This window comes from Limanda limanda, chromosome 19 (genome assembly GCF_963576545.1).
Source record: "Limanda limanda chromosome 19, fLimLim1.1, whole genome shotgun sequence".
NCBI lineage: Eukaryota > Metazoa > Chordata > Actinopteri > Pleuronectiformes > Pleuronectidae > Limanda > Limanda limanda.
The window spans coordinates 22,746,413-22,762,674 of NC_083654.1; the positions used below are offsets into that span (position 1 = coordinate 22,746,413).

Sequence of the window (16,262 nt, forward strand, 5' to 3'; positions counted from 1 at the left end):
GTCTCCAGAAATCAAAGCAGAACATGTCAGAAATGAACGCTGCCATCTTGTGGTGATGACGTCATTTGGAGTCAGAGTCTGGTGGACTGATCGTGGAGTGGAGCCGCCCCTCGACCAATCAGGAGACAGACTCAGCCTGATCTTATATCATCAAAATAACTAATAAAACCAAACTGATCAGAAACATTTGAACAAACATCAGAGAGAGAAGAACTGAAACGACAGAAACATCTTTAACAAACATTTATTTTTTAATGCCTATTTTGAGTTGAAGGTTTATAACCTATACGGCATCCACCAGGGGGCGCTCAGGGTGTTTTTGGTCTCAACTTTGGGCGTGTGTGTGTGTGTGTGTGTGTGTGTGTGTGTGTGTGTGTGTTTGAGTGTGTGTGTGTGTTTGAGTGTTTTAATATAAACTGTTACAATTCCTTGTCTTCCTTCTTGTTTCTTGTTATTTGACGTTGATTCATGTTCCGTCACATTCAGGTTAATAAAGTTTATATAAAGTTTATTTGAACAGACAGTTGAGAGTTAAACTGAGTCTGAGTTTGTGTTTGGAAACGATTCCTGTTGTTTCTGTGATTCATCAAATAGAAGTGAATACACTGCCTCAATTAGAGGCTATTTGCATGCTCTCTCACACACACATACACACACACACACACACACACAATCACACACACACACACACACACACACACACACACACACACACACACACAATCACACACACACACATTAGCAGGGACAGATTTATTTCTGTGTTTTCTGTCCTCAGTCGAACTTTCAGCTCATTCTGCTCAGTTTCTATCAAACAGACGAGGATCTGACTTCACTTTCTCTGAACTTTCACTGTGAACTAAAACATCTGTAACATCTGAGATGAAAAGCACCTCCATGTTTACTAACTTCTTATGAAGAAGACATGACATTTCATGGAGCTGACTTACAATAAGTGCATCAACCACAAGGGAAAAAACCCGGGAAACAAGAATCACCTACTGAAGATCTACTAACTAACTCACTAACTAACTCACTAACTAACTGATCAACTAACTGAACATCGAACTGAACAACTAACTCACTAACTCACTAACTAACTAACTAACTAACTAACTAACTAACTAACTAACTAACTAACTAACTCACTAACTAACTGAACAACTAACTCACTAACTAACTCACTCACTAACTAACTAACTAACTAACTAACTCACTAACTCACTAACTGAACAACGAACTGAACAACTAACTCACTAACTAACTAACTCACTAACTCACTAACTCACTAACTCACTAACTAACTAACTCACTAACTCACTAACTAACTCACTAACTCACTAACTAACTTACTAACTAACTCACTAACTCACTAACTGAACATCGAACTGAACAACTAACTCACTAACTAACTAACTCACTAACTCACTAACTAACTAACTAACTCACTAACTAACTAACTAACTAACTCACTAACTCACTAACTCACTAACTAACTAACTTACTAACTAACTAACTAACTAACTAACTAACTAACTAACTAACTAACTCACTCACTCACTAACTCACTAACTCACTCACTAACTCACTAACTCACCAACTGACTCACTAACTAACTAACTGAAAAACTAACTCACTAACTAACTCACTAACTCACTAACTCACCAACTGACTCACTAACTAACTAACTGAAAAACTAACTCACTAACTAACTAACTGAACAACTAACTCACTAACTCACTAACTCACTAACTCACTAACTAACTCACTCACTCACTCACTCACTGACTAACGAACAATCTAACTAACTAACTCACTAACTCACTAACTCACTAACTCACTAACTCACTAACTCACTAACTCACTAACTCACTTACTAACTAACTCACTAACTCACTAATTGACGCGATGCAGTCACATCTTGATATTAGTCGGAGCTCAGTGAACGTCGTTCATAACGAGATCATATCTCATCGTGTCAATTATCGACGGCAGTAAAACACAATATTCTCCTTCTCACGATGAACTGTGAGCAGCTCTATGTGCCTCATCATCCGTAAAGTCTTTACCATCCAGGCAGCGGCTTTGCAAGTGCACCCCCACTACCTATATGATTTAATGAATTCTGCAGGAAACGCTGCAGAAGAAGAGAAACAAAGTTCTTGGATCTGGATCATTAGTTCAGTTTCCCTGTGCACAGCTCAGTAGTTTGTGTGTAATCCTGCTGACACACAAAACCAACACACAACCTTGATGGAGGTCGTCAGATCAAACAGCTTCTTTCATTTACAGGATTTAAAAAAACACGTAAATAAATAAATAGCATCTTCTTCTCGTCTTCAGACCCGACTGCTCACATCTGCTCCACATTGGTTCATTTGTTCATCTATCCTGATATTCTCCTTAATTTGTACTTTTAAACTCTTTATTAATGTTTAATCAAACATGTTTCATTTAATAATAATCACTGATCAAATATTCTCATCGTTTCATGTCTTTGTAGAACACGTATGGTTTTTAATTCGGGGGAATTCTACAAGTGCAGAAGCAGGAAGTTTTTTGTGTTGAGTTAAAAAAAAACAAGTTTCTTGTTCATTGATTTGACTTCCCAGAAACTGTCACACACACGGAAACAGTGCAAGAAAAACACAGTCATCACACACAAAGAGACACACACTTACTGCCTGAAAGGAATTCCAGGAACCTGTTCTAGGTTCAGTCTCACTGTACAAAACAAAAAGTGTTGGTCACATTGATTCATGTGAGTCCTTGTCGAGCATCTGTTCAACTGTTTGCACTCAGAGACACAACACACACAACACACACAACACACACAACACACACAACACAAACTCAGTTCCAACTCTTATTCTGAAAATGTTACTTTTTTTTTTTTATTGTTCAGACCCAGATTATTATTAAATGTTATTAATATTGTTTATAAACAGAGGCTGAGTGAAGCTGGTCCGGTCTGGGACCCCCCCCCCCCCCCCCGCCCCCCCCCCCAGTGTCCCAGTGTCCAGGTACGAATGGATGAGACGAGTTCTACAGATCAGCACCACACACTGAATCTATTTTCTTCATCATTACTGTTGCATAACCACGACCGCACGCCCTCGTGTGGAATCCCGTCGGACTGGAGCTCGGGGGGGTTTCACAGATGACGAGCTCTGGTTCTAGGTCACGTTGAACCCTGGGTTCTGGTTTCCAGGATCTCAAACTGGTCTGGAATGTGGTAAATCTGCTTCACAGCTTGACCAATCAGGTAAAAGGATTAATGACTCTCATTTTGACCCACCCAATGGTAATGATGATTGTTGTGGCAACAACATGTTCGGAGAGTATTTTACTTAATTATTCAAATAGGTTCCAAAGTGCACCTGATGATGATGATGATAATGATAATGATGAAAGAAAGGGAACAATGAGAAACTGGGTTCAAAAACAGGTTTATTATTGGTTTGAGTGAGGTTGAGTGTGTGTGTGTGTGTGTGTGTGTGTGTGTGTGTGTGTGTGTGTGTGTGTGTGTGTGTGTGTGTGTGTGTGTGTGTGTGTGTGTGTGTGTGAGGGTGTGGTGACATCAACAACATAATGACCTGTTGTTCTGACATGATTGAGTTCAGGAAGAAATTCCTTCTGCTGAACTCTCTGTGCTTCTGGTAATTATCATCCAACCAGTTCTGGTGTGAAAGACAACTTCATACCACGCATAGCACAGACACACACACACACACACACACACACCTCGTCACATTAACACATTTGCTCTTTTGTCTCTCGTTTCCTGGAGGGAAGTATTTCTGAGGCCAGTCTACAGTGGAAACCATCATGAGTTCCTTTACTGGAACTGATCAGATCGTTAAATCCACTTTAATGATCTGATCTGATTCATGTTAGAACTAAACAACATTTAGGCACAAAAATGTCAAAGACAGAACCTGCAGCTCATGTGTAGAATATATATATGTTTATTTTACACACGTATGTCCTTATGTTTATATGTTTTTTTGTTCACTCATTGTTGATATCACTCCCTCTTAGCTGCTGCAGAGCATTTAACCTCAGACAAATAAAGAATCATCTCATGTTCATATAAGAAGTATATTTACTCCGTGTGATTCTACTTTATACTCAACTACATTTCCGAGTAATATTACGGTATACCTTCTAACCTAAGTTACATACATTAAATCATATAACTTCATATGTTCACCTCTTATCGTCTCATCTTCAATTTATGATACGTCATGTTGGATTAAAAGAATCTGCCAAATGAGTAAGAGTGACTTTATTGAATCTGGTTTTAACTCAGTATAAACCTGTTTTAAATCTTAATACTATATATATATATATTTGTTATTTCTTTTGTGCAGGGAGGTCTCGTCAGCTGACCCTTCAGTGACCCCGTCACTCTTCAGTCTCTTATTTGATCAAAGTAAAATGAGTAAATGTGTTGATAGATGAAGACTTGTGGTTTATTCTCTGGGTTTAGTATGAATGTGTTTGAATTCTGATGCAAGTAGAAATGAATCAGGTCATTAGAACTGGATCGAACAGAGTTAAACGGAGGGAGGAGGAGGAGGAGGAGGAGGAGGAGGCGGAGGAGGAGGAGGAGGAGGAGGAGGAGGAGGAGGAGGAGGAGGAGGAGGAGGAGGAGGAGGAGGAGGAGGAGGTCTCACTATAAAAGCTGCTGTTCACGTTCTGTGCAGTTCAGACTCACTAAACTCACGTTACCGTTGGTGTCGCGTCGACCTGCTGAACTTCAACATGTTCCACCGGTGAGTTCCTTCATTTCTCTCCACTCTGTCAGAATCTTCATCGGAAACTTTTCTGACATTTGAACATTTATATGTGTCAGAAACTTTTTGTGACTTTTCCTCATGTTTCAAAAAAGATTTAGTTTATTTTTCATGTGTGATAAAAGTCACACGATAACATTTCTTTGAAATACTCTGATAAAAGTCCTTCTCTTTGGTCTCTGCAGCTGTTGAGATTTAATGTGTTGAAGTCGACTCTCGTTTCTTCTCTGTCTCTGAGGATCTGAGTGGTTCTTTCTATACGTCAGACAAGAAGAGACGCTTTGTGTTTCTTCAGTGGAAACACAAAGACACAGTATTTGAACCCTTCAGACTGAAGCTGCTCCAGACACCTGACACTCACACACCTCAGTCGTCATGGAGCATTCTTCACCGGGGCTTCACCACGCTGCTCCTCTCACACGGGATTCACTGATTCACTTTGCATTTACCTGGTTCTTAGTTTAATCCACAATTTTAAATATACAAAAGTTTGAATGAATTTCTCTGATTTCCCTTCTTGTTACTTTGAAATATTTCTGTTGTGAGGTTTATTTATATTTAGAGCGACACTGAAACATTGTGTCAAACTAATTTTAATGTCATTTGTGTTTTTCCTCCTCTCTCCTCACGAGATCATGCAAAACATCATGTAAACAAGCTGCATTCAAATCATCCTGTTCACTGTGTGTGTGTGTGTGTCTGTGTGTGTGTGTGTCTGTGTGTGTGTGTGTGTGTGTGTGTGTGTGTGTGTGTTACAGGTGTGTTTTCCTGTTGCTCGTCACCCTCTTCGCCGTCTCTCTGGCTAAACCAGTCCCAGGTAAACTATGACGTCACAGAGGATCAATAAAGTTTAATATTCATTATTACACTTCTCATACTTCAGATATGTTATTTATGATTAGTTATGGATTCTTTTGATATTGTGTATTTATTATTATCACAAGTGATCATTTTATAAATCACATCTAATGATAAGAGCTGGAGGCTCCGGGGGATGTTCTGTTCTTTGTTTTAGAAACAATAAAGTAATTTTGGAACTGAAACATAAATGTGATTAGGAAAAAAGAGGGCGGAGCTGAGCAGCGGTCGACTTTAATAATTAGTGATTCATCGACCACGATAATCACATTTTATCACGAACAGAAGAGTAAAAAATGATTTATTACATTATTCATTATTCACATTAATAAATAATAAGGATTTACAGGTCACTCCAACTGATTCATTTTTTTAATTTATTTTAATTTAATTTAATTTAATTTAATTTAATTTAATTTAATTTAATTTAATTTAATTTAATTTAATTTAACTTAATTTAATTTAATTTAATTTAATTTAATTTAATTTAATTTAATTTAATTTAATTTAATTTAATTTAATTTAATTTAATTTAATTTAATTTAATTTAATTTAATTTAATTTAACTTAATTTAATTTGATTTAATTTAATTTAATAATATGTGACTTGTTGTCTTGTCTTTGAGCTGAACCAGAGGACAGTAAGTATGACAGAGCAGCCAATCAGAGCGCAGCAAACTGGTGACATCAGTCATGCAAATACTGATCACGCCCCCTAGAGGCAGCTTTGGTTATTACAACCAGTTTGTTCACACAATCAACACTACACACACATACCCACAGACACAAACACACCCACACACACACACACACACACACACACACACACACAAACTACACACTACACAGCCACTCTAACCTCTTCTCACCTGTCTGTCTCCTCACCTGTCTGTCTCTTCATCTGTCTGTCTCTTCTTCTGTCTGTCTCCTCACCTGTCTGTCTCCTCACCTGTCTGTCTCCTCACCTGTCTGTCTCCTCACCTGTCTGTCTCCTCACCTGTCTGTCTCTTCACCTGTCTGTCTCCTCACCTGTCTGTCTCTTCACCTGTCTGTCTCCTCACCTGTCTGTCTCTTCACCTGTCTGTCTCCTCACCTGTCTGTCTCCTCACCTGTCTGCCTCCTCACCTGTCTGTCTCCTCACTTGTCTGTCTCTTCACCTGTCTGTCTCTTCACCTTTCTGTCTCCTCACCTGTCTGTCTCCTCACCTGTCTGTCTCCTCACCTGTCTGTCTCCTCCCATGTCTGTCTCTTCACCTGTCTGTCTCCTCACCTGTCTGTCTCCTCACCTGTCTGTCTCTTCACCTGTCTGTCTCCTCACCTGTCTGTCTCCTCACCTGTCTGTCTCCTCACCTGTCTGTCTCCTCACCTGTCTGTCTCTCTCATTTCAGAGTCAGACTCAGGAGAAGCTGATCCATCTCCAACTCTCGCTGCTGACCTCAGTTCTGACGGTGAGAATATTAATAGGATTATAAAGAAGAAACATAAAGAACATTTCTCTTGAGCAAGACTGAAATGTTTTTTTCCCGATGCTGATATTAGAGAGTCAAACATTTCCAATACCAATAAATCAGCGGATACATATATTTATTTTAAGTCAATGATTCCTCGGGCGTCGTTATAAAACCTTTACAACATCGAAATGTAACAAAGGTTTGATATTTTACAGTTCAACCATAAACCAAGTAACAAATATATACTATACATAGATCAAGAAAGTGAGATCATATGTAAACATTAAAGTTGATATACATCTGACATCATGTGTGTGACATGTGACACATCGTATGACGTAATGACATCATCACATCGACTTGATCAAAAACAAAAACACTTTTTGTTTGTTTAAGTGACAGATTTTATAAACTGAGAGGAGTTCTCCGCTGCTCCTGCGTGCTAAGCTAGGCTAACTGCATGTGGTGATTGTAAACTGAAAGGATTTACTTGTGCTCAGCTCACTTGGTTTTTGAGATTTGATATTTACCAAAGCAGCAGCAACGAGATAAAGACAGACTGACCCGCTGACTCGGAACATATATGTGAACTGTGCCTTTTAATTCTCAGAGCCTGAAGTGGACGAAGATAACTCTGACGACGATAAAGATAAGACATCTGAAGATGACTCTACAGAGGAGGAAGAGGAGAGCAAGGAACCAAGCACAGAAGAGGAAGATGACGCTGAGGTGACTGCTGAGGACCCTGACGAGCCTTCTGAGGAGGTTACTGAGGAGGCTACTGAGGAGGCTTCTGAGGAGCCTTCTAAGGAGGATACTGAGGAGGCTACTGAGGAGCCTTCTGAGGAGGCTACTGGCGGGGCTGCTGAGGAGGCATCTGAGGAGCCTGAAGTCGAGTCTGCTGAGGCGGGTTCTGAGGAGCCTTCTGACGAGCCTGATGTCGAGTCTGCTGAGGAGGGTTCTGAGGAGCCCTCTGAGGAGCCTTCTGAGGAGCCTTCTGAGGAGCCTTCTGAGGACACCAGTGATGGTTCTCAAGAGGTTTCTGAGGAAGACGAGAATGCTGCAGAGGCTTCTGAAGGTAAACCAATAATTAAAGATGAAGAAATCAGATGTGAAGAACTTGGGTCACTCAGTTTGAAAAGCTGTTGAAATAATCAGTAGTAAATATAATCACTAAAGTCAAGGTAGAGAACCTAGAGCTGCAGTGAGAGGAATGTAGTGACATCTAGTGGGGAAGTGTGGTTTTGTTCAGCTTCCTGAGTTTTCCTCTTCTCTTCAGTTGCAGTGGAAGATGATGACTCAGAGGAAGCTGAAACCGCCACCGCAGCACCAGAGGGTAAAGGTCACACCTCACTGTGACATCACACTGCCTCACAGCCAATCACAGTTCAGCTTATGTTGGACCATTAATGAACAGTCAGAGGTTTGTTGAAAATGAAAATGTGTGTTTGCTTCCTGCAGAGTCTGCCTAGCCGCTCGACCTCTGACCTGTGGCAGCTCCTGGACCTCAGGTATCTTCACTCTGCACCGGGAACCCCCCCGAGAACCACGAGCGTCCGTTTCTCTGCTGGAGAGACGGATCCAAGTTCTTAAATAAACTGATCCTTTATCATCTGCTGTTATATGTGCTGCGAATATTACTGTTTTTCATTCTCTCTTTGAAAATGTGACGACCTAAGTAATAAATATAAACAGAATCCACTGAACACTTTAGCTTTTAGATCAATAAACGACTTTGAAACTGAAGTTACTGTGCTGCGTTCAGGGGCTACAGGTTAAAAGAGCTAATTAAATAATGATAGTGATTACATCTCATGTTAACGTGTTACATGTTCCTGTGTTTTCTCCCGTCAGAGCCTGCGGAATACAGTCGCCATGACAACAACCAACTAAACTGCATCCTAGCTTCAGCCTCCATCTTCCTGTTCTTCCCGTCCTCAGCTTCTTCCTGATTCGTTCTCTTTCTTTTCAAACTGGCTGCCTTACTTTTCATTAAAAAAAATTATAAAAATGAATAATGAACCCTGAACCTGTGTGTCTCTCTGCCTGTCTGTCTGCCATCAGTCTACCGTAGAAACATTAAAACAGCTGCTGATCTCAGATCTGCTGTGTGTGTCTGTGTTCAGGTGTACATACAGTCCATCGTTTACCTTACAAACGTTAATTACTATTTTTAAAAGAAGTGATGTCAGCGATTATGATTGTTTGTACACAGAGAAACAGCTAATAAAGTTTGAACTGTCAGAACATACTGAGTCTTTATTCAAAGTTCAAGAATCTCCTGCGTCAGATCAGATGTTTGTGATCGACTATCGATCTGAAATAAGACGCTACAACCGACCTGAAGTAAAAATGATGAATTAATGATTGTAGATGTTGAGAATATTAACAATATAACAACAAAAACAACAATATAAGAGTATTAAAAACTACGACCTGCACAGGGAAGGTCACAGATGCAGGAAACAGCTGCGATCACTTCCTGTTCCGTGGACGAGTCGAGACAGTTCAAATATTGTATTTAGATCTTATTGTTCATCACCTCTTGGAGTTAGATAAAAACTAGTTACAGCTGCAATAACTCTTTTAGAAACTAGTGATCATAGATGAGTGAATATGTCTTTATATAGAAGTAAAACAGACTTATTACATGTGGAAGGTCGACAGAGGTCATGTGATTCTACGAGAAACTTCAGAGAGCAGGTGGAACCAGTTTGGATTCTCCAGTCAGCTGTTCCACATTCCTCTGCTCCGACAACCGGTCTGTCAGGATGAGTCCACAGCTGCACAACGGCAGACACACACACTACACAAAGCCACGTCCACAAACACCACAACACGTTCACAAACACTACAACACTTTCACAAACAGAACAACACGTCACAAACACCACAACACTTTAACAAACAGAACAACACGTCACAAACACCACAACACGTCCACAAACACCACAACACGTTCACAAACACCACAACACGTCCACAAACACCACAACACGTCCACAAACACCACAACACGTTCACAAACAGAACAACACGTCACAAACACCACAACACGTTCACAAACATCACAACACGTTCACAAACATCACAACACGTTCACAAACATCACAACATGTTCACAAACACCACAACACGTTCACAAACACCACAACACGTTCACAAACAGAACAACACGTCACAAACACCACAACACGTCCACAAACACCACAACACGTCCACAAACACCACAACACGTCCACAAACACCACAACACGTTCACAAACACCACAACACGTTCACAAACACCACAACACGTTTACAAACACAACAACACTTTCACAAACACCACAACACGTCCACAAACACCACAACACTTTCACAAACAGAACAACACGTCACAAACATCACAACATGTTCACAAACACCACAACACGTTCACAAACACCACAACACGTTCACAAACACAACAACATGTTCACAAACACCACAACACTTTCACAAACACCACAACACGTTCACAAACACCACAACACGTTCACAAACACCACAACACGTCCACAAACACCACAACACGTCCACAAACACCACAACACGTTCACAAACACCACAACACGTCCAAAAACACAACACGTTCACAAACGAAACAACACGTTCACAAACACCACAACACCTTCACAAACACCACAACACTTTCACAAACACCACATCACGTTCACAAACACCACAACACGTTCACAAACACCACAACACGTCCACAAACACAACAACACATTCACAAACACCACATCACGTTCACAAACACCACAACAACATTCACAAACACCACAACACGTCCACAAACACCACAACACGTCCACAAACACCACAACACGTCCACAAACACCACAACACGTTCACAAACACCACAACACCTTCACAAACACCACAACACGTTCACAAACACCACAACACGTCCACAAACACAACACGTTCACAAACACCACAACACGTTCACAAACACCAAAACACGTTCACAAACACCACAACACGTTCACAAACACCACAACACGTTTACAAACACCACAACACGTTCACAAACACCACAACACGTTCACAAACACCACAACACGTTCACAAACATCACAACACGTTCACAAACACAACAACACTTTCACAAACACCACAACACGTTCACAAACACCACAACACGTTCACAAACACCAAAACACGTTCACAAACACCACAACACGTTCACAAACACAACAACACGTTCACAAACACCACAACACCTTCACAAACACAACAACTCGTTCACAAACACCAAAACTCGTTCACAAACACCACAACACGTTCACAAACACCACAACACGTTCACAAACACCACAACACGTTCACAAACACAACAACTCGTTCACAAACACCAAAACTCGTTCACAAACACCAAAACTCGTTCACAAACACCAAAACTCGTTCACAAACACAACAACACGTTCACAAACACCACAACACGTTCACAAACACCACAACACGTTCACAAACACAACAACACGTTCACAAACACAACAACACATCCAAAAACACCACAACACGTTCACAAACACCACAACACGTCCACAAACACCACAACACTTTCACAAACACCACAACACTTTCACAAACACCACAACACGTTCACAAACACCACAACACATCCACAAACACCACAACACGTTCACAAACACAACAACACATCCACAAACACCACAACACGTTCACAAACACCACAACACGTCCACAAACACCACAACACGTTCACAAAAACTACAGCAAGTTCACAAACACCACAACACGTTCACAAACACCACAACACTTTCACAAACACCACAACACTTTCACAAACACCACAACACGTTCACAAACACCACAACACCTTCACAAACACAACAACTCGTTCACAAACACCAAAACTCGTTCACAAACACAACAACACGTTCACAAACACCACAACACGTTCACAAACACCACAACATGTTTACAAACACAACAACACGTTCACAAAAACTACAACACGTTCACAAACACCACAACACGTTTACAAACACAACAACACGTTCACAAACACCACAACACGTTCACAAACACAACAACACGTTCACAAACACCACAACACGTTCACAAACACAACAACACTTTCACAAACACCACAACACGTTCACAAACACCACAACACGTTCACAAACACAACAACACTTTCACAAACACCACAACACGTTCACAAACACCACAACACATCCACAAACACCACAACACGTTCACAAACACCACAACACGTTCACAAACACAACAACACTTTCACAAACACCACAACACGTTCACAAACACCACAACACGTTCATAAACACCACAACACTTTCACAAACACAACAACTCGTTCACAAACACCAAAACTCGTTCACAAACACAACAACACGTTCACAAACACCACAACACGTTCACAAACACCACAACATGTTTACAAACACAACAACACGTTCACAAAAACTACAACACGTTCACAAACACCACAACACGTTTACAAACACAACAACACGTTCACAAACACCACAACACGTTCACAAACACAACAACACGTTCACAAACACCACAACACGTTCACAAACACAACAACACTTTCACAAACACCACAACACGTTCACAAACACCACAACACGTTCACAAACACAACAACACTTTCACAAACACCACAACACGTTCACAAACACCACAACACATCCACAAACACCACAACACGTTCACAAACACCACAACACGTTCACAAACACAACAACACTTTCACAAACACCACAACACGTTCACAAACACCACAACACGTTCATAAACACCACAACACTTTCACAAACACCACAACACGTTCACAAACACAACAACTCGTTCACAAACACCACAACACGTTCACAAACACCACAACACGTTCACAAACACAACAACTCGTTCACAAACACCACAACACGTTCACAAACACCACAACACGTTCACAAACACCACAACACGTCTACAAACACCACAACACTTTCACAAACACCACAACACGTTCACAAACACAACAACACGTTCACAAACACCACAACACCTTCACAAACACAACAAATCGTTCACAAACACCACAACACCTTCACAAACACCAAAACTCGTTCACAAACACAACAACACGTTCACAAACCCCACAACACGTTCACAAACACCAAAACTCGTTCACAAACACCAAAACTCGTTCACAAACACCAAAACACATCCACAAACACCACAACACGTTCACAAACACCACAACACGTTCACAAACACCACAACACGTTCACAAACACCACAACACGTTCACAAACACAACAACTCGTTCACAAACACCACAACACGTTCACAAACACCACAACACGTTCACAAACACCACAACACGTCTACAAACACCACAACACTTTCACAAACACCACAACACGTTCACAAACACAACAACACGTTCACAAACACCACAACACCTTCACAAACACAACAAATCGTTCACAAACACCACAACACCTTCACAAACACCAAAACTCGTTCACAAACACAACAACACGTTCACAAACACCACAACACGTCCACAAACACCAAAACACATCCACAAACACCACAACACGTTCACAAACACCACAACACGTTCACAAACACCACAACACGTTCACAAACACCACAACACGTTCACAAACACCACAACACGTTCACAAACACCACAACACGTTCACAAACACCACAACACGTTCACAAACACCAAAACACATCCACAAACACCACAACACGTTCACAAACACCACAACACGTTCACAAACACCACAACACGTTCACAAACACCACAACACGTTCACAAACACCACAACACGTCCACAAACACCACAACACGTCCACAAACACCACAACACGTTCACAAACACCACAACACGTTCACAAACACAACAACACGTTCACAAACACCACAACACGTTCACAAACACCACAACACTTTCACAAACACCACAACACTTTCACAAACACCACAACACGTCCACAAACACCACAACACTTTCACAAACACCACAACACGTTCACAAACACCACAACACGTTCACAAACACCACAACACGTCCACAAACACCACAACACGTTCACAAACACCACAACACGTCCACAAACACCACAACACGTTCACAAACACCACATCCACAAACACCACAACACGTTCACAAACACCACAACACGTTTACAAACACAACAACACGTTCACAAACACAACAACACGTTCACAAACACCACAACACGTTCACAAACACCACAACACGTTCACAAACACCACAACACGTTCACAAACACCACAACACGTTCATAAACACCACAACACGTTCACAAACACCACAACACGTTCACAAACACCACAACACTTTCACAAACACCACAACACGTTCACAAACACCACAACACGTTCACAAACACAACAACACGTTCACAAACACCACAACACGTTCACAAACACCACAACACTTTCACAAACACCACAACACTTTCACAAACACCACAACACGTTTACAAACACAACAACACGTTCACAAACACCACAACACATTTACAAACACAACAACACGTTCACAAACACCACAACACGTTTACAAACACAACAACACATTCACAAACCCAACAACACGTTCACAAACACCACAACACGTTCACAAACACAACAACACGTTCACAAACACCACAACACTTTCACAAACACCACAACACTTTCACAAACACCACAACACTTTCACAAACACCACAACACTTTCACAAACACCACAACACGTTCACAAACACCACAACACGTTTATAAACACAACAACACTTTCACAAACACCACAACACGTTCACAAACACAAAAACACTTTCACAAACACCACAACACGTTCAAAAACACCACAACACGTTTATAAACACCACAACACGTTCACAAACACCACAACACTTTCACAAACACCACAACACATTCACAAACACAACAACACGTTCACAAACACCTCAACACTTTCACAAACACAACAACACGTTCACAAACACAACAACACGTTCACAAAAACTACAGCAAGTTCACAAACACAACAACACGTTCACAAACACCACAACACGTTCACAAACACCACAACACGTTCACAAACACCACAACACGTTCACAAACACAACAACACGTTCACAAACCCCACAACACCTTCACAAACACCAAAACTCGTTCACAAACACCAAAACTCGTTCACAAACACCAAAACACATCCACAAACACCACAACACGTTCACAAACACCACAACACGTTCACAAACACCACAACACGTTCACAAACACCACAACACGTTCACAAACACCACAACACGTCCACAAACGCCACAACACTTTCACAAACACCACAACACGTTCACAAACACCACAACACGTTCACAAACACCACAACACGTCCACAAACACCACAACACGTTCACAAACACCACAACACGTCCACAAACACCACAACACGTTCACAAACACAACAACACGTTTACAAACACCACAACACGTTCACAAACACCACAACACGTTCACAAACATCACAACACGTTCACAAACACCACAACACGTTCACAAACACAACAACTCGTTCACAAACACCACAACACGTTCACAAACACCACAACACGTTTACAAACACAACAACACGTTCACAAACACCACAACACATTTACAAACACAACAACACGTTCACAAACACCACAACACGTTTACAAACACAACAACACATTCACAAACCCAACAACACGTTCACAAACACCACAACACGTTCTAAAAACAACAACACGTTCACAAACACCACAACACTTTCACAAACACCACAACACTTTCACAAACACCACAACACTTTCACAAACACCACAACACTTTCACAAACACCACAACACGTTCACAAACACCACAACACGTTTATAAACACAACAACACTTTCACAAACACCACAACACGTTCACAAACACAAAAACACGTTCACAAACACCACAACACGTTCACAAACACCACAACACTTTCACAAACACCACAACACATTCACAAACACAACAACACGTTCACAAACACCTCAACACTTTCACAAACACAACAACACGTTCACAAACACAACAACACGTTCACAAACACAACAACACGTTCACAAAAA

General features: G+C 40.9%; 1 protein-coding gene across 1 annotated transcript; it reads left to right on the forward strand.

Annotated features, from left to right (window-relative positions):
- The first annotated feature begins 4,729 nt into the window (after nt 1-4,729).
- Nucleotides 4,730-9,207, forward strand: LOC133025657 (uncharacterized). Its single transcript, XM_061092381.1, has 7 exons — nt 4,730-4,778; nt 5,558-5,616; nt 7,045-7,104; nt 7,718-8,185; nt 8,387-8,443; nt 8,569-8,618; nt 8,962-9,207. Exons 1-6 carry the CDS (start codon nt 4,768-4,770, stop codon nt 8,577-8,579), a joined length of 666 nt encoding a protein of 221 aa, XP_060948364.1. The 5' UTR covers nt 4,730-4,767; the 3' UTR covers nt 8,580-8,618; nt 8,962-9,207.
- The last annotated feature ends 7,055 nt before the right edge of the window (nt 9,208-16,262 follow it).

Bases quoted from the DNA above. Each gene is read 5' to 3' on its own strand.
- LOC133025657 (XM_061092381.1), top strand. The intron at 7,105-7,717 runs GTGAGAATATTA...TTTAATTCTCAG, and splicing joins TGCTGACCTCAGTTCTGACG to AGCCTGAAGTGGACGAAGAT. The intron at 8,186-8,386 runs GTAAACCAATAA...TCTTCTCTTCAG, and splicing joins TGCTGCAGAGGCTTCTGAAG to TTGCAGTGGAAGATGATGAC.